This window comes from Schistosoma haematobium, chromosome 4, assembly GCF_000699445.3.
Source record: "Schistosoma haematobium chromosome 4, whole genome shotgun sequence".
Classification (NCBI taxonomy): domain Eukaryota; kingdom Metazoa; phylum Platyhelminthes; class Trematoda; order Strigeidida; family Schistosomatidae; genus Schistosoma; species Schistosoma haematobium.
In genome coordinates, this window is record NC_067199.1 from 15074809 (window position 1) to 15094317 (window position 19509).

Sequence of the window (19509 nt, forward strand, 5' to 3'; positions counted from 1 at the left end):
GTTGTTCCACCGCCCTGCAGACTAGACCTCTAGGTCAAAGGCCCGAGGAGTGGCCTCACAAGAAAACCACCTACTTCGGTTTGGGAGCCCGGACAGTATTTCAGCTTTCATACAAACCGAATAATGAAGTGTGGCGCAGATATATTTGGTTCCTCCTTATATTAAAAATGTTTATGTGTTTAAATAAATAAACTAATATGGACAAACTCAAGGCTGACTTTGATATTTGGAAGTATTTTAATTACGGATTATATTTATGATAGATTTTGAGATGATGGAGAAGACAGATACGTATTGGATAGAGAAAGAGGCCATAATTCTCCCTAGCTTTCACTTTGTGTACTATAATAAACGTTTAAGCATACCATTCAATATTGAATATTTTAAGAGTGGTGCCTATTGCTAGATGATATCGCCTGGTGAACTATTGAGAACTAGGAAATATTAGATATTCTTTTAGTCTATGACTCCTTTCGCAATGATTGGGTATGTGTTCGACCTCAGGATTTTCAATTCTTATAACACTCACTCATAATGATAGCTATCAGTGAAATAAATGAAATCCCTCTACAAAATGAAATTATTCAATTTATTACTTCTAACCACTATGAATATTGAATAGCAGTACTGGTTTATGACTGTTGTATCTTTCTAATAAATACAAAAACATTGATTTAAAAATTTTCCAATTATTCTAATTTCATTTATTCATGAAAAAAACACGTCGCCATTATGACATAATAACAATGCTATTTCATATTCTTCTTATACAACTCAACTAAGAAACAATCTATTCAATACTTTCCTGTTATCGTTGTTAGTATATTGTTTATTATTAGATAATTGATGAACAGTTTCTTCAATTCCAGTTTTTTTTTCTTACATAAAGACATTTAGCAAGTAATAAAAATTATAAAATTGGAAGAGAATAAAACTAAAGTTGTCGCCTAAAAATCAAACACATAAGTAGAAAAAATAGGGATTCAACTAATTAAACATTTTATACCATGAAAAACAACCATTTTTAAAAAAAAAACTTTTTTTCCTTCTAAATAAACAGACGCCAATAGACGATGACATTGTAAAGTCTAAGAGTTAACCGGAAGAAATCCTTCGCTCCTTTTCATTATGAAAGATGATTTAGTGAAAACTATTAACACACAATAGAACATAGAAAATGATTGAGTGAATACATAATTAGATTATAGAATGTTTGATATAATTTTTGTTAAAATGATAAAGGTATTCATAAGTTTATCATAAAATCATTTGAAAAAAACGAACAAGTTAGTTGCTTTTTGTAAAAATAACTAACAAAACATCTTCATAAATACTGCTAATTATCAACTAATTAACACCGAATAAGTATGTTTGACAATCTTTGAGATCATACAAGACAATATTGTATCGTTTATTGTTTTTATTTCATAGAAACGTAAATTGCCTTGTTATTTATACATAAAATTAAACATAAAAGAATAGATTTTATCAGTTAAATGATAGAGAAGATAAAAAGAACTGAGAAATGATATCTTAATATTTACCTCCCCTCTTCAGGTTCTCCCTTTCGTCTTTTTCTTTCCACAATCAAAATCTTATTACCAGCATCTGTTTAACATAAAATCATTGATTATAATGATAATAAGACTACATTTTAACACAAAATATCGAAATTCTATTTAATCAACCAATAGCACTATATATTTCAATTCGGGTATGCTAAGTACTATCATCTTGTGTATTAAAATGTATATACTTGGATGAATAAACAAGATTACGGAATTCAATAACAAGTAACCAAATATTTCTGCATGAATGAATACTTAACAATAAAGGAAGGATAGTGGGATATGTTAATAACTGTTATCATGGCATAAACTGATATTCAGAATGAAAGATCAAGCCCAGCTAACTAAATTGTATCGCAAAAGAACACATGAGACAATAGCGAACTAAGGAATCATTTATAAAAATATAAAGATATGATGTGATAGTTTCGATACATTTATTTATTAGTTAGAAATTTCGGTGCATACTGGATTTCATATACTAGTATTCAGTGAGTTAGTCGATATTCCCAGTTCTCATGAGAAAATGTCTAACTTCAAGCTAAAAAAAACCCGGGTACACTTTGGACATAACACAGGAGCATATAACCTATAGGAGAATTATGTAAACAAGTATCTTCCGATAGTAAACAATACATAGAACGAGTTACAAAATGTTGAAATTAAAAAGATATGAAAATACGGTGGATGGAAGAAGATAGAAACAAATGAGGTAATAAATAAGTTTATGTTAATACTAAACGAAGTTTAAAAAAAGCCATAAATTTTTATATTAAGTAATAATTGAAAGAGAAGAAAATTAATGTGTAGGAGAAGAAAAGCATCTGATTTAAGGGAACATCTCTTACCAGAATTGTTCATGAATAATTAGCAAGAAAAATTAATTTTTATTTTCAACCGATTTAATGCCTGATGTCAATCTGAGGGGATGAAAACGAAAGTGAATGAGGAAAATAAGTTAACGGAAAGTTAAAACAAAAAGCAGACAGTATAGTGACAAGATAAAATTCACTGTGGACAAATTGTTAGCATTTTTAAGAAAAAAACAATGAAAAAACAACAAAGATGAGAAACTATTTAAGAAATAATTGAATGTGTTCACTGTACATTTTTGACTAATTGGAAAAGAATAGTGATGACTGAAATGAATTCTTTATCCAGGGTTACAAATTTAAGGTCAAGTATGATACAATAATTCAAATAAAGAACATTTTGGTAATAATTTCCTCAAAGTATTTCCAAGGAGCGTACCATGAGATCAAGTCTGTCGATTAAATACAATGTTCGACACAGTCCTATTCAACTGACGAATTAGTTGATTTACATTTCATCATTAGTCACTGCTTAACAAATACCTGCCGAGTAATAAAAAGATTATCTTAGCTGTTTGCAGCTTGAATGCAATCTTATATTTACCTGTTTGTAACTCTCGTTCACTTTATTGGGAAAATTATTAGTTGATGATAATTGTGAAGGTAAAGTAAAATAAAATAACACACGTGTAACCTAAACATGTCACTATGCAAATGATACAGTACCACAGAAAGTTTAAAATACTTGGTTCAAGAGAAAATGGGTGAAAGTAATGTTTCTGAGGAATCTTCCTTGTACACTGACGTCAACTGGAGAACTGTTGAAGAACAGTAAGCACTGAAAAAGAATTTCCTATTATCTAAAAAGTGACTAAGTAGTATTGAGTTCCATATGCAGTCTGCACACTATCAGTTCTATCTTAAATATACAGGTGAGGACTTTCGAAAGTAGACAGCAATACCTCTCTATAAATTCCCTGCTTTTTAACAACTTTCGGTTTAATAAAGGGTTACTGATGATTACATTTAGGTTAACATTCCTCTGCATTACTATTGACCTATGGTGAAAATGTTTCACAGCTTTTTGTACCAAAACTTCACTAATATTATCCTAACTCACTTCTTTCGTTAAATACTACAGTCTGAATCAAAAACAAATTGCCTAGGTTGCAAGATACGACTTTAGGGTGAACAAGACACAATGTATGGTAGGTGTTTTGACCTAGCCGAAGATCATTGTCCACATATACACCATTTGAACAATGCCGAATAATTGTAAATATACATTAATTAAAATATCATTCGACACACAGAGATTCCTAAGTAGGTTTTTCTTTTTAAACTAGAACTGTTCAGCTGTTCAGCTTAATAGTTTATGTGGATATCTAAAAATTAGCTAAGTGTGCCAGTTGAATAGTTAGTGAAGAAACAAGCAAGATATCATAGGAGAATTACCATTTATAACATGTCTAATGACAAGACAATTGTGACACAACCTAAAAAAATTAATGGGGAAAATCAACAGTATTCATTCTATTGATATATTACAGAATAGATTTTCACAAAACATAAGGTGTCTGCAAAGTTATAAACTGAAAATTAGCGTTAACTTAATTCAGCACATATTTAGGTCGTAGCTAAGGTCGTAGCAAAGGAGTTCAAGAAGTAAATTTTGACCGATTCGGGATTTAGTACCTGTACTTATCCTATATCCAAGTGTTGATATTCATTCCGAGAATTCAGCCTAGTATCTATCACTTCAGAAGCAAGTTCGTTTTTCATTAAGCCAGTGATCCCTGAAGGTCGAGTTCATGGCAGATATTTCATATACAGACAATCAACTAAAGATACACATATGTCAACAAAAACTGGTCAAAATTTGGTCATAACTATAAGTAACGGGGTAATATGAACCCCTTGCGAATGATTTATTGGAGTCAACATACATTTAATTATATATTTTGTCATGTAGTTTCATACTTCATAAAACTCCATTATTCTATTCTCCCATTTATATTTAAATATAAGAAATGTTAATTCTAACTACTGAAGTGAATAGGTTATCCAGTTCTCTGAAGATTTACTATTATTTGTTTGTCCACTTGTGTTGATTATTATGAATGTCTCAAAATTCTAGTTAGAAGAATCAGCAGAGTTAACCAATTCAACGAATAACTCGCTGACAAAATTGGATATCGTATGCAATATAATGTAGATATACTAAAGTCAAAAATATAAGATATTCAATTTCAACTAAATAGTCGATCGATATTATATTCTTTTATTGCGATGTGAATGAACACTGTCAGTGATGAATTGGCGGTTCCATATATATTACCTTATTTAGTATACATGTATAAGTAAAGATTTAAGGACAGACATGTTGGTAATATCGAATGCATCTCCAACATTACTAATGATATTTATTCGCTTATCCAGAAATAGAAATTATAATTCATATATTTATATAATGTGATAAGTTACATAATACATAAACATGATTATTTTCTTTTTTTTACATGAAAGAAATGGAACCAAACAAATCAGAGATAAATCAGTACAAAAAAATGTATGTAATAATTTTAATAATAAAAAGATAAACAATAGGGAACAAAAAAGAACAGAAATAATAAAAAAAATGACAACCGAGAGAAAGAAAACGAAGAATTATATGACTAAATATTTAAACAATACTGTGAATAACATAGAAATTTGAAGATGCACGCAAACAAACACGAGTAAACATACACAACTATAATAAAAACTATTTTCATAACAGAATATAACAAACAAATGACAGAGTCAATTTGCCTAGAGTATATTAAAATAGAAACCAACTGAGGTGATTAAAATCTTATGAAAATGTTGTTAACTGATATCATCTAAACAAATTTAAATAAAGGCAAATTTACTTTCTGCTGTGTGAAACTTGATTTTCCAAGGTATTCAACTAGCGTTTGTTATGAATTATGGCAAAACCTTACAAGCATGAGGTGTTGATGTCTACAGTCATATCACACACCATAAGCTCTCTAGAAGAGGTTTACAATAAAGTGAAAATTAGTGTCATAAATTTAAGTCCGTACATTATTTCCGCTATCCTATTTCTCCAATAACAAACCCTGTTCTGGTACAATTGTTTTCTTTTGTTATATCATATCATTTATTGGTTCACTCTTACAAAGTACGAAAGAATTGCAACACAGTGAATTGGTTTATCTCGATCTATTCTGTTTGATCTTTGGCTGACGTTACAATCACATATATATATTGAAAAGATGTTTTATCGGAAAATGTATACACTTCAGTGGAAAATAACATTGCATACAAATTAGGAGAAACAACACCGTAAACTTCACAATCTCAACCAATAGAGGATTTTAAGTGAAAGCCACGGATATGTAAATAATCTTTTAAATAAAAAGACCCCCCTATTAAGGAAAACCAAATTCCTTTTTCTCCTAGCCTGGTAAAACGTTTTTATTTTTGTATTTGGTAAGAAAATGTATTTGATTTGTAGTGATGAGACAAACTCTTCAAGGTTTTGCAGTCTCATATTATTCACCTAGATCATATAATCACTCAGGCTTATTGTTTTTTGAATTTGTTTAAAGTCGAACAACAAGTGTTTAGTGTCATTTTAGTCTCATTAATTATTTAGCATTTGACTAATTAATAACTTTTACCTATATCCACTCTTATATATATGTGTGACTGCTTCTGTGTCTTTATGACCATATTATTTCTTGGGTTACATAAATTACCACAACAAATTATACAACAGTTGATCACTACATCAATCAACAGCATCCAATTCACAGTCCCTCAACCTGTGTAGTCTAAACATGTGGTCTATTGGGTTAATTTGTCTGGAATGTATCTTTTCTCAATCGAATTTTAAGATCGCATTGTCAAGTTAATCTGATTTCACAATGGGTTGGGTCTAGAAAATATATTAAAATAAGATCTAGAATAATTGGAGTTGGATAAGCTTACAAACTGGTGAGCCCAACAGAAAAAATCAACACAACCTACCTCATCATTAAAACTGAAACTATGATAGTACGTATGATAAAAAATGAATAAATGATAATCTTCACTCTAAATCAAAATAGCATTCCATGAACTGAATTTGAAAAATTATTTTTTTTAGCTTTATCGTAGTAACAATTATTTTTTATTTGTAATCTGCAGTTTTGTGTTTATCTATTTTTCTGTAGTTTTCATTGTTAGCTGTACCACCTTACATAAGAAAAAAACTCTAGGAGAATCCATATAGAAAATGTCTCGTTAATGAATGTAGACATACGCGTACAGAATGCAAAAAGATACAGTGCATACTTGTCATATTTGATATTGTGGCAAGGAGTTATTATATAATAAAATTTTATATTTAATGGTTGTTGTGACATGGAAGAATATCATCCTGTTAGCTATTCAATAATAACTACAGGAAACTGTAATATACAATCCCCAAGATTAATAAACAAATCGTGCATTTAGATTTACAGACGTTTAAGTAAAAGAATAATATTGAATTATTATCGAAAATAACATCAGTTGAAGTCTAGTCTATATTGCTGGTTAAAATCCCGAATATTACTGAAAAATATTCATGGGAATTATTACTTATAACGTGCAGGGTTAAACAAAAAAATCAATGTTCAAAAATCAAATAAGGTTTTACAGTTGAAAGATTATTATTTAGGAATTATGAATAAACTCTAGAAATATTTTAGGCATTCCTAGTGTTAGGAAAGGGGTCAAGTGTGTGACTCATTAGAAAATATTATTTAACTGCGACATTTTGACCTTACGACATATAGTTGATTGATCAAAACAGTAGTAAGAATTTAACCAATTCTGACCAGCTAACAGTGTAAAAGCAGCCTATAAAGGTGAAATATTCTGTCAATACAAGTTATCTGTATTTAGATGGTAAGAAATTTAAATTTTCCAGTCTTCGATGTTCAAGAAAATAACTTGTATCGCTTTTAGTCAGAGGAAACTTAGTTATCTATTGGTAGTTGTGAGTAATCTAAGTTGCTATTAATAATTTGTTTTCAATTTAACTTACCAAATTGAGAAGTCAAGTCACCTAATGATGTATATTGGTTTACTAATAGATAATTAAATACGTACGTTCTATTGTAAGTGAACACCCTACTTTATTTATGCTTTTCCGAGTTACCTAAGTCTATTTTCGTTATATACTTACAGTATACTCCTAATGTTATCATAATTTCCTTCCCTAAATAAATTTCTAAGCGCAATTAAGGACAATACACTGTTTTGCCAGTTTTTAATATTTTCTGCCTAATTAGAATACGACCGCATTGAAAGGTATTACCATTGAGCTAATCAATTTGAAATTGATTCTTTTTAGAAGTAGATAGATTCAAATTACTAGCCAATATAATATTGCTAAAAGAAAACAATCACTACTGATGATAAAGTAGTAATAATAAAAAGTCTATAAAACAAAGAGAATTTCGAATCGAGTTAATCATCGAGAAAATAGAAATTGAAAATTTTTTTTACCCGAATGCATGTGATACACGTCGACCAACACCATTCACATGCCAATCATCTGCATATAAACCATCTGGACGTGCTGTATAAACAACTAAATATTGTAAATCTCTCCAAGTTAAATTAGGATTGGCTGACAAGGTGAGAGCGCATATACCAGCAGCTAATGGTGCACTAGCCGATGTACCAGAATGATTATCAGTACAAGTGTGATTTAAATCTGTTGTAATCTATTATTCAGAAATGAGAAGAAACAAAACAAAATAAACAAATGAATGAAGAAACAGATTTATGTAATTAAGTTAATTCGAACGACTACAGAATGAAAACACGTTGAAAAAATCCCTTAAAGAATTAAAGCATAATCTTCATGATAATAGTTAGCTATAATCTAAGTTAAGATCAATTTAGTAAACACTTGTGAAAAGTGAAGAGAACAACCGGGTATTTCAAATTTAAAAAGCAAACAAAAATGACAATCGCAGCTAAAAATCCTTTTTCTGTAAACGCTTTCTTTCATTTGCATAAACATCAGTAACAAAGAATGGATCCCTCATTCTGTGTACATTTAATACTCAAAGTGCCTTATAATAAATATGATAAAAACGAAGACAAATATGGAGTATTGTTCATCCATTTGATTATAAGTAACTTTTCGTGAAAGCAAGTTATAAGTAGTTTTCACCAAAAATTATTAAAAATCCGAAACCACTGGTTGGCTGATTTACTGCAAAAATTCCAATAAATTGATTAATGAATGACAAACTCGTCATAAGACCATACAAATGAAGGATCGTGTGTAAGAACTATTGAGAAGTTACGAAACTAGAGAGGAAAAGTAAACCAATAATTCAGTTTTATTTAGTTATCCAACATATATCAGTTCACTGAAAGGGCAACTTAAAAAGTAAATGATACTTTATTAGAAAGTAGCAGTTATTCACACTAAAAAACACCACAGAAGTACAATTAAAATACCGATGAACAGTGAAAAACAACAGAAACAGAAAAGACGTTAGAAAATCACTAGCAAATTTTCAGTGGTCAAAATAGGTAAAAGGAGAAGTAGAAACCTGAAGAGAAAAAGACAAGAAAGTACACCGTCAATAGTTTTAGTAAGAAACATCAAATTATATTGGATATACGGATAAGTAAGTAAATTGTCAATTCATAACATAACAGATAGCTTTTTGTAGGTTATAAAAAAATAGATTATTTCAGTAAGTCACTTCTTCTAACCACAGTTGTCATTGAGATTTTTTCGCATTAAAAATGTACTAGACATCAATTTTTTCCAAGAGACGGAAATAAGTACTACATGTAATGTTTTAATATTGAGTGATAATGACAAGCGAAAAAATTGATTACCAGAATAAAGAAACATAGGTAACATAATGTTACAGAATATATATATGATTAAGGAAAGATGTGCTTAAAATTTAAGAGAAACTACTTTTCTAACAAATACACAACAATTAGATGGCTATCATAAGTAGAAAAAAATGGCTTGTTGGTAAATTATATGATCTCCTGTATAATGTGTGATTTATATTGCACATTTAAACCTATGTTTAAGCTAATTAACGACCACAGTTTCAGTATTGGGGCAAATAATTACATTTCCAGATACAAAATTAACTATTTTGCTAGATTTGGATATTATTAAACCGAATACCGGGTCTGTTACGACAAGTGGGTGAATACACCCAACCTCAGTAAGTCAGGATAATGTTTATAATGTTAGCATTGGTATCCCTAATGTTTTCCTTAATAAGAATGGAGTAGATTGAATTCGGTAGTTAGTTTGATAAATCGCTTTTTAAACTTCCTGAACGTATTCTTAAAAGATCCTATCGATTACCCAAACGTCATTAGAGAGTTAGAGGTATTGCCATTCGAATAAATTAAGTTTATGCAGATGAAAAGGTGAGTTGATGTAAATGCGAGTGTAATTAAATGTTGTGAATTTTTATTACCATCCAAAGGTTATACTGAGGCAAAAGAAGATCCTCTCGTAGAGGTTTGACAGACTATTAAAGGTGATGGGGGACTGCAGATAGACAAATGATGATTCCAGAGACCTTATTATGTATGTGGATGGCCTGCACTTTAATATCATTAAATATAGAACAGGAATTAAATTCGATATCTGTGGTGGATGTTATGGGTAAGAAACTGCCTACTTCCTTTGAATGAGAGTGGATCAAAAGTTTCATTGACAACCGTACAGACTGTAAGGATGATTCAGCAACAGAAAAACTGTCGACCACTTGTGGTGATGAAAACATAGAATAAGTGTGGTATCCTGTGAAAATTGTCAGTGCACGTAATTCTACAAAATCGTGAAACAAAGCAGCTGACGAGACAGACTTCTGAGAATTTCCAAGAATCTTTTAAACAATGAAAATGAAGATTCGACAAATTATTAACCAGAAAGGGATACTACTATGAAGGGGATAAAAATGATGGACCAAAACGAAAGGAAACGTACCCCTTAATAATCAAACAGACCACACAGTTTGTATTTTTAACTGATTACCTCAACTAAAGCGTCAATAGCATCATAAATTAGGCTTTAAGAAATTCAAAAGCTTTAGACAACTCCAACAACGATTGCATAATCTTTTGAGCAGTTTTGGATTATTGTAATCTTTTTTGAAATATTTGATAATCTACTATTAAAGGCAAAGTCCACTGTCAACTGATTTTATAATTGAAGATAGCTATTGGAATAGCATGTTCTATATTTATTTCAGAATGAAGACTATTTATGGAAAAGCAAACTTACATAAATTTTACGATCAATCCACTCTGCGAAGTATAAGCTTGTTAATCAATTTTATTGATCACCTGTGAAAAGAAACTAGTTGATATACCGTAGAAATATTAGTTTTTCTAAAGCATTCCATAATAACATAAAGAAACTATCAATCTCGTCCCATTAGAACATCAAAGTATGTTGTACTTTTCACAGGACTACATATTTTCGGTTGTGTTTGGAAATTCAAATTAGTTTAACTTTGTGTCTGAATGGACACAAGTGTCAAATAAATGTGTAGCCCATTGATCAAATAAACCACATTAGTGTGAGATTAATCATTTTAGTCTGAATATATGAGTTTTCCTAAATATTATTTGATCTGTGGTTTATATTAACGAACTTGACTACAGAAAAACTGAGAACCAAGGATCATTAAACAGCCGTATAAAAAAGGTATGGGACTCCTCAGCGGTACACATCCATAACTCCACTAAAAATGAAACGTATGACCGTCAATATCCATTAAGTTTACTCATTTAAGATCTTGTTTAAGTGGTTAGAAATACAGGTATTCTCGTCTTTAGTACAAACAGGTCATAGTGCCAGTATAAACCAATCTTTTTCAATTATTTATAAGGTAAGTAATTTATTGCCAAAACTGGTCAGACTGAAAGTCCTTCAAACGGCTGAAGCAATAGCCATCCAGATGAAGAAACCGGAGCTTTACGTACAGAAGAAATATATTCAACCACTCCTCCTCCCCTGGCCAATATCAAGACCAATTAATCAATCGTAATCTTAACTATTGAATGAAATAATTTGACTATGACCTTTCGTAGTCAATTATTATTATTATTATTATCATTATTATTATTATTATTGGTTAAACATCATTATTAATCTTTCCTATACATGATTCATTCACTTCGCATTCATCCCTCCGTATTACGTCTTACTTATTTGATCGAATTGTAATTGCACTATTTGGATGCCGGCTCAGTGGTCTAGTGGTTAAGTGCTCGGGTGCGAAACCAGTAGGTCCTGTGTTCGAGCCCCGCGTGGTGCGGGATCGTGGATGCGCACTGCTGAGGAGTCCCATACTAGGACGAAACGGCCGTCCAGTGTTTCCAGGTTTTCCATGGTGGTCTAGCTTCAACTGACTCATGATCTTAACCATTGAAATTACTATTATTTCTGTCTCACCCTATTTGACCCATATTTATTCTGATCATGGATCTTAAAATTTTACTTAACATATATGCAGATTCAAGTTAACATTCTATATGAGTCATATTAACATTAACAATTTTATTGTATTTTGTTTATCACAATCCTAAATTCATATGCTCTCAACGATGTATTTTGCCCTTAACCTGGCCATTTTTTCGGATTATTAATTTGGATATATAACTGTAGAACCTGATGAGAATTTATCGAAAAGAATATTCTTCGTTCAAATACTAGTCTTATAAAATGAAAAGTTCACACATGAATAACGTTTTCTTTAAATATTTTATAAAACTTATCCGATTAAATAAAGTAATATACACAAATAAAAAACACTTTAAGATCTTTAGTATACACCAAAACACGTTAAGAAAAAAAGAAGCCATAGTAATATTGTACGTAAAAACCGATACATAAAATCCCCACAAAATAAAAACGAGGCATAAATCGAATAAAAATTAATTTCTCATCAGTAAACAAAAAAAAAACACACTTAAAACACACAGAAAATTATGTGCACGAACAAAAACAAAAGATGCCCAAGATTTGTTGTTATTGAAGTGAGATAAATTTAATTAACTCAACAAACCAATATACAAAATACACGTCTTTAAAACACAAACAAAACATGTATATATAACAGAAACTTTATATATTAGTTTATTATTCATTGAGAAAAAAACATATCAAAGGTTTAACGCAATAGGGCCAATGAAACATACACACACAAACAAAGCGTTTAAACAAAATAAAATTCCAAAACTTGCCGCCAAATTTCTCCATTGTCTGTTCTAATTTGTGTTTTTATCCCAACAAAAAATGAAGAAGAAAATAGAAGGAAAATTTATAAAAATATATTTTATGAATAAATATAAGTCTACACTGTCGATTTCTAATTAGGTTATCACGGTACCATAAAAATCATTGCAGAAAAAACGAATAAATGAGTATGTTGAGTGATATCGAAGTGTGAATATAAGACGATCACTTATATTTTCCATAGTAGCTTTAAATAGAGTCAGTATGCAAAAAAAAACACTATCTAAATGTTATGACGGGCAGTTTCCAAAATCTGATACTGATAAACGACATGCTATGCGCTAACTCCCAACTAACTACTTGGGCGATAACACAAGAGCGAGTATATTGGGCTACCAAATCAAATGCACAAATACTCATTTATATATATGTACAACTCTACCTCTTAGGAAATCAATCTATTTTTCAGTCAATGAAATTCACTTGTCCTTCTGTTCACTTATGATTGGCATCCACTGACCTTCTCATTTGTCTACATCAGATATCAGATAGAGATACTTTGATATTTACTTCTTGAGTAACTTAAAGTGTTGAAAGATATCAAATTAATGGATTTGAATTTAGATCTTACTATTAAATAGAATGGTTAATCAGAATGATAATTTCTTACATAACAAGCAACCTTATAAAAATAAAATGTTCTTTAAAAAAGACTTTATAATTTATTAGCATTTTATTACAGATAGGAATATTTCTCAATGTTCTAGTAAAGAATACCAGCCACTGTCTCTAATCAGAACGGTTACAGCAGACCTAAGTAATAGCCAAGACAGAATGAATACCATGAAAAGCACTTTGAAGTGGGAGTGAGACTACGTATTACATGATGACTCGAAAGATAAAAGGAATTTTCGATGGTCATTTGTCCCAGATAAAAGAAATGCTTGAATTTATCATGTCCACAGTAGGCTTCTAGAATATGCACATCGAACTTTTATTCAATTTATTAAAATTCAGGTTCTCACCTCTCACCGCTTTTTTTTCTCTCTAACACTAGACCCCATATATGAACTATAATGATAGGAACTAAAGCGTTTTATTTTTAACATAATTCTTGTACCCACACTAAGGTTTTTGATTTCGCTTATAAATAAGCAGCAAATTTTATACAGCTGAGGGTGGGGAGAGTCCACTCTCCCTCTCGAAATGCTCTCACATGGCCACTTGCATACAAACATTGCCAGGGAAGTCCTACTCACTACCTTCTCGCGTCACCACTGTTGCTTACGAAACTGAGAGAACGAAAAGCGAACGTCCGGCGCTTTAATTGGATAAGTGGACATGGAGAGTCCACCTAGGGGAGTTGGAAAACCTTGATTCCAAACCATTGGTGTACATGGGTTCCAGTATCCTGAAGGAACAAACAGAGTGTGAACCTATTGTTGTTCACCGGTTACCATGGGACTGCATCACCTAACATTGATCCACTGACTTGTGGATTTGAACTCTACTTCAAACGCTCGGTGTGTGGCCCCCTAAGGAAACCACCTGCTTCGGTTTGAACATCCGGACAGTATCCAGCTCTCACACAAACCGAGTGATTTGTGTGGCGCATATATATCTGGTGTCTCTTTGTACCAATGTTTATGTGTTTAAATAAATAAATAAAGATATGAAAAGGATATCGTTAAACCAGTGCTTTGTGCTACGAATGACCTAGTAATTCTAACTTTGTTATTAAAATAGTCTAATCGAATAAATATACATTGTATATTTTATGCTGTGGTCAATTGAGTATCACCATTGCTTTCTAAAAGATGAATCAAACGAAGTTTAGTCTAAAAATCTACACGTGATTATCAAGTTGTATATACTCATATTTATGTTTAAATATTTATTGGCTTTCAAGTTACTGTATCTTAGAGAAAACAAGTTTTATTTATTCATATCGATTAGTGTATTAGCAGTATGGATTATCAATTATTTTGAACTTTTGATAAACAATGTAAATAAAACAAAACGAAAACAAGATAGACATTTTATAGATAAAATAAGGTGTTATTTACAGATCAGTAATAAACAATTTAGGCAAAACGATGATACAAAATAATCAGGGATCAGATAAAACAAATAATTAGCATAATATTAGTCAATTTGAAAAGAGACCTGTTCATAGATGTATTTTTTTCTTTCATACATCAAAACCTCTTTATATGAATGACAGATCAATTGTTACTCCGATCAAAGATTTCAACGAAAACTGGCTAAAAGATTGTTTTAAATATGTGGAATCGAAAATCCGAGAACATTTGAGATATGTACCATTTAGAACAATATATATATATAAGCGAACAATATTGTTTTCGATTAGATCCTCATCAGGCTTTACTCCAATATACAGTAATATTTATATGTATATACGAAATTATTAAACCGATCAAGGTAGTTTATGAATCAATGATAACAATGGAAAAGATTACATAATAAGTGAAAAGTACAAATTGATAGTGTGGTGACAATTCTTATTACGTAATCTTATGATTTTTATAAATGTTATCTCACCATATTTTTCTAATCATTGACTTATTTCTGATTATGTAACATTGATTTAAGCCTTTATTATTTTTATCAAAAGTAGTACACCTGTCACCACACTATCAATTTGTACTTTTCACTTATTATGTAATCTTTTCCATTGTTATCACTGATTCATAAACTACCTTGATCGGTTTAATAATTTCGTATATACATATAAATATTACTGTATATTGGAGTAAAGCCTGATAAGAATCTAATCGAAAACAATATTGTTCGCTTACATATATTGTTCTAAATTTACAATATGGGAATATTTCAAATGTACCATTAACTAGAGAAATGTTTAATTTTTAAACTCTATTAAAAGAGAAAACATTATAAATAAACATTCAATTGATGATTCTTTTGATATTTTTTATACAAAGAATAATCAGATAGAGTATAATTTTTTCCAAGACAGACTATACAATTAAAAATTATGAAACATAATAACCGAGAATTAATAAACTAAGGGTAATCGTTTCTGAACCATTTGAAACCAATATTTCACTTTAACTTAAAAAAGATATTTGGATTATGGTATTATCTACAAATACCTCTTAGTATTAACTATGAAAAACTGTTTCCTCATAAAAAAGAACTTTTTGAAAAGCAATAAGTGGAACTAGTTAATGATTGATACTAGTTAGAACACCATTAAAAAGTTCTGGAGCACTGTAAAGTGATCGTGTTTTCTTATGTGACTTATTAACAGTTTGTACTTATGAGCCAACCAGAGATGGAAGTTATGTCTTTCAGGTTTCCCAGGGAGCATGTTACGCTTTTAGATAAGTGATTTGTAATCCAAAAGTACGTCTTCCCGACTTCAGTCAATTACCAACATATAGAAGGTATAATTCAATAACATCAGTGGAGATGGCCTTACCATAATTGTAGCGTCTTTTTTAAAGGCAGAATATTACTAGACAGAGATTTGCATGAACTCAGAAGGAAGTAGTATTTTTGGAATGAATTCGAAAGAAATCAGGTGAAAATCTACTACTTTTTTACATGAAATAAAACAAGCAACATTGCTATACTCATGTCATGTTACAACACCGACAAACAGGAAGCGAAAATCCTTTAAAGTTAAAAATAGTCAATGTTACATATCTAGAAAACGAGATATTTAGGGCTTCCTTATATCCAACAATTTCAAAATACCAAAACAACTTTTCAGGAAATTGAAAGCGGATAAAAATCTATTGTCCATTCATATACATAAACACTCACTCAATTTCTTCTAGTTGAAATGGAAAATGGAAAGTACACAAAGAAACAAAATTCTTCCTGACTAGAAATCTGAATAAGGGAATTGAGAATTATATTGAAATATTATAATCATTTTCAGAAAAGAACTATAGTTCAATTACCAATAATGATATTTTGCATATTGTTTGGTTAAACAATCGTTTTTGGCTACTATGTTAGTGTTTTTTTTTTTATTTTCCCATAACAAAAAGACTTTATTCAATATTTTATCCTAACTTAGATTCAAATAAATATATTCTTGATTGGTTCTACGGAATTTACGTTGATCTGAACTTGGTCAATCATACAAATATCAGATGGATGAATTTCTTATCACTGTGATTCGTTTGTATGTTTCTCAACAGATTCTAAAAGCTTTTCAATGAAAACACAGCAGAATTCATAGTGTCAATGGAAAAAAAGCACTAAACAAGTTCATTACTTTGATTTACTACTCCCTTTAGTAAATTTGATGTATACGATAAATTGTGGAATGTTTTGAGTGAGAACGTGAATCGATCAACGTTAGATCATCATTGAAAACCTGAGAGCACTTGATCTCCGTTTCGTATTAGTATGGTACACCTCAACAGTGCACATCCATGATCCTGTACGCAGTATTCGAACCCAGGACCTATGGTTTCCAGCACGAACGTTTAACCTCTAGACCACTGAGCCGGCGTCCAACAGATGTCTAACATCGACGAATGCACGATATTGCACGACCATCTTCAACTGTCTTCAGTGAGCAACTGCATTCGCACGCGAGACCTAGGAACATGGGTTACAATACTGCGTGCGGGAGCGTGGGTGCGCGCTGCTGAGGAGTACCATACTAATAAGAAACGGCAGTACCGGGCTTCGAGGTTTTAAATGATGGTCTAACATTGATCAATTCATGATCTCAATCAAAACTCAGCAATCTCCACAACCCCATACTATAGGATGTTTATTCGGATTTGAAACATACATGTCGCATTTCAACAACTGGATCACGAAACAAATTTCTGGTTTTTTCAAACATGAATAGAATTCTGAATAATCTGTAATTCAATAACTATATCACAGGATATACACATGATGCATATACGCCAATAAAGTGATCAAAATTCAGTCCGGAATAACGAGACAGTAAAAACGCTTACTATGAATGACATAATTGTCAAACTTGTTGAAAAATATAGAATATATCTAGACTCAATAGCTCAATGGATAGATAAAGCTTTGAGCGTTCGAAGGGAAAGGTAACAAGTTAGAGTCTCAGAAAGGATGTCAACATTAAATGAGGGCATTCTCGTATTACTAGTCCTAAATAGGACGAAATGTGAATACTGGATTTCAGTCCTGACGACAATCTACTTTAAACAGACAATTAATCCCATAGTGAAACCATCCTTCAATTAAAAGTGATTATTTTATCTTAATCTTGACTGTATTTCCTCCACATGTTACAATGTTTCGTTAAAACGGAATAGATGAAACCAAGAGGGAACAGTTTTTCGGCGTTTTCTTTTTATTTCTTACACTTATCAAATTGAAAAAGAGCCTTGAAAAGTACCTTCAAAGAACATTCAACGCTAAAGTTAACAAATTATAATATTAAATTATAGGCTTCAAAACACTTTCCATACACTTAAAGGTACTGATATCGAAATCAGAACTTTCATATAACTCAACATAGATTCAATGAGGACTAACTAGATGAATGACGTAGCAAACCTTTCTCATCATAAAACACATTAAAACTGCAAGAACATGAATTCATAAATAAATAGATTGTTCATTATGTCAAACGTTTACTCTCACTCTTATATTATTAAGATTGTTTTGATCCTATACAAGTTGTAAACACTATTCGCTTGCTTGAAAACATAAATCTTACCATGATCTTCTGTACGATTCTAATTGTGGTGACCAATGACTGAATGACAAACATAAATAGATGATTCAGTAAAACAGACTACATCAAATGTTAGTGGATTGTGTCATTTAAAAAGTTACACTTAAAAAACAAACGAATTACATAATATCAAATTGAAGCTAAGCGTTTTTCTCAAATGAAAATGATCATGAAAACTTACAACACCACGTTCACCACGTCCTCCACTGCTATAGGTAACAGCTAACGTTGAAGAGCATAATTCTGCATACCATGGAACAGATCCATGCTCTGAAACTGATCCAACACCTAGTGTATAAATGCTATTTGTATACCCATCACAATTGCAGTTATCATGACTTGTACCACCATTCCCACTGGCCCATACAAAAATTGATCCCAAACCACGTCGACCCTGTAAACATAAAAAGTTAATTCAATACATACTTAGAAACAGTTGACAACAAATAATTTAGACGAAATAAATGTATATTCTAGATATTTCATCGCTTTATGGAACTCAATTATTTGGGAAATAAGATTTCAAAAATAGATATCATATCTTTTGGTAATCAATAAAAAACTCAAAAATTTATTGTCGGTTTTTGGATACACTAACACGAAATATTGTAATTCATTAAGTAATGAAATAAACAATCTGATGAGTTGGGTTAAAACTAGTATAAAGAATAATAGTCTGAAGTAATCTTGTGAAATTTCAGATGCCCGTAAAGATATTAACAGTAAACAAAACGATTTATGCATGATTGGTCAAAATCGGATGAGTTGTAGGTCTATTTCAAAAGCAGTAATAAATGGTAATTTATATCAGTGTCTAATTAATTTCTAAATATCAAAATCATTCAATAACCAAAAGGTTGATGGATCCTGAACAAAAAAAGATGTATTTCATTTTTAAGTGCTACAGAACTGAACGGTGCGAAATAATCATATATTGTTTTAGTTTTAACTTTTAAGAAAGCCATTGACGTTTATACATATACATATATACTACTTGTTGATTTTAATAAACTTCATATACCATTACATTGATCTTTACAGAATGTTCTTATAATTGATATGTCCATTAAATCTGTAGGATACTGAACATTAATATAACTGATTTCATCGTGTCATTTCTCA

General features: G+C 30.8%; 1 protein-coding gene across 1 annotated transcript in view; it reads right to left on the minus strand.

The window, feature by feature from the left end:
• FUR1_1 (Uracil phosphoribosyltransferase, synthesizes UMP from uracil) overlaps window positions 1-19509 on the minus strand; it is a 105615-nt gene that overhangs the window by 22754 nt on the left and 63352 nt on the right. Inside the window, exons 7-8 of the mRNA XM_051215768.1 lie at window positions 18569-18781; window positions 7922-8142 (exon numbers count right to left, since the gene is read on the minus strand). Of these exons, the coding sequence (XP_051066304.1) occupies window positions 7922-8142; window positions 18569-18781 (434 nt within the window). The remainder of the gene's footprint in view (window positions 1-7921; window positions 8143-18568; window positions 18782-19509) is intronic.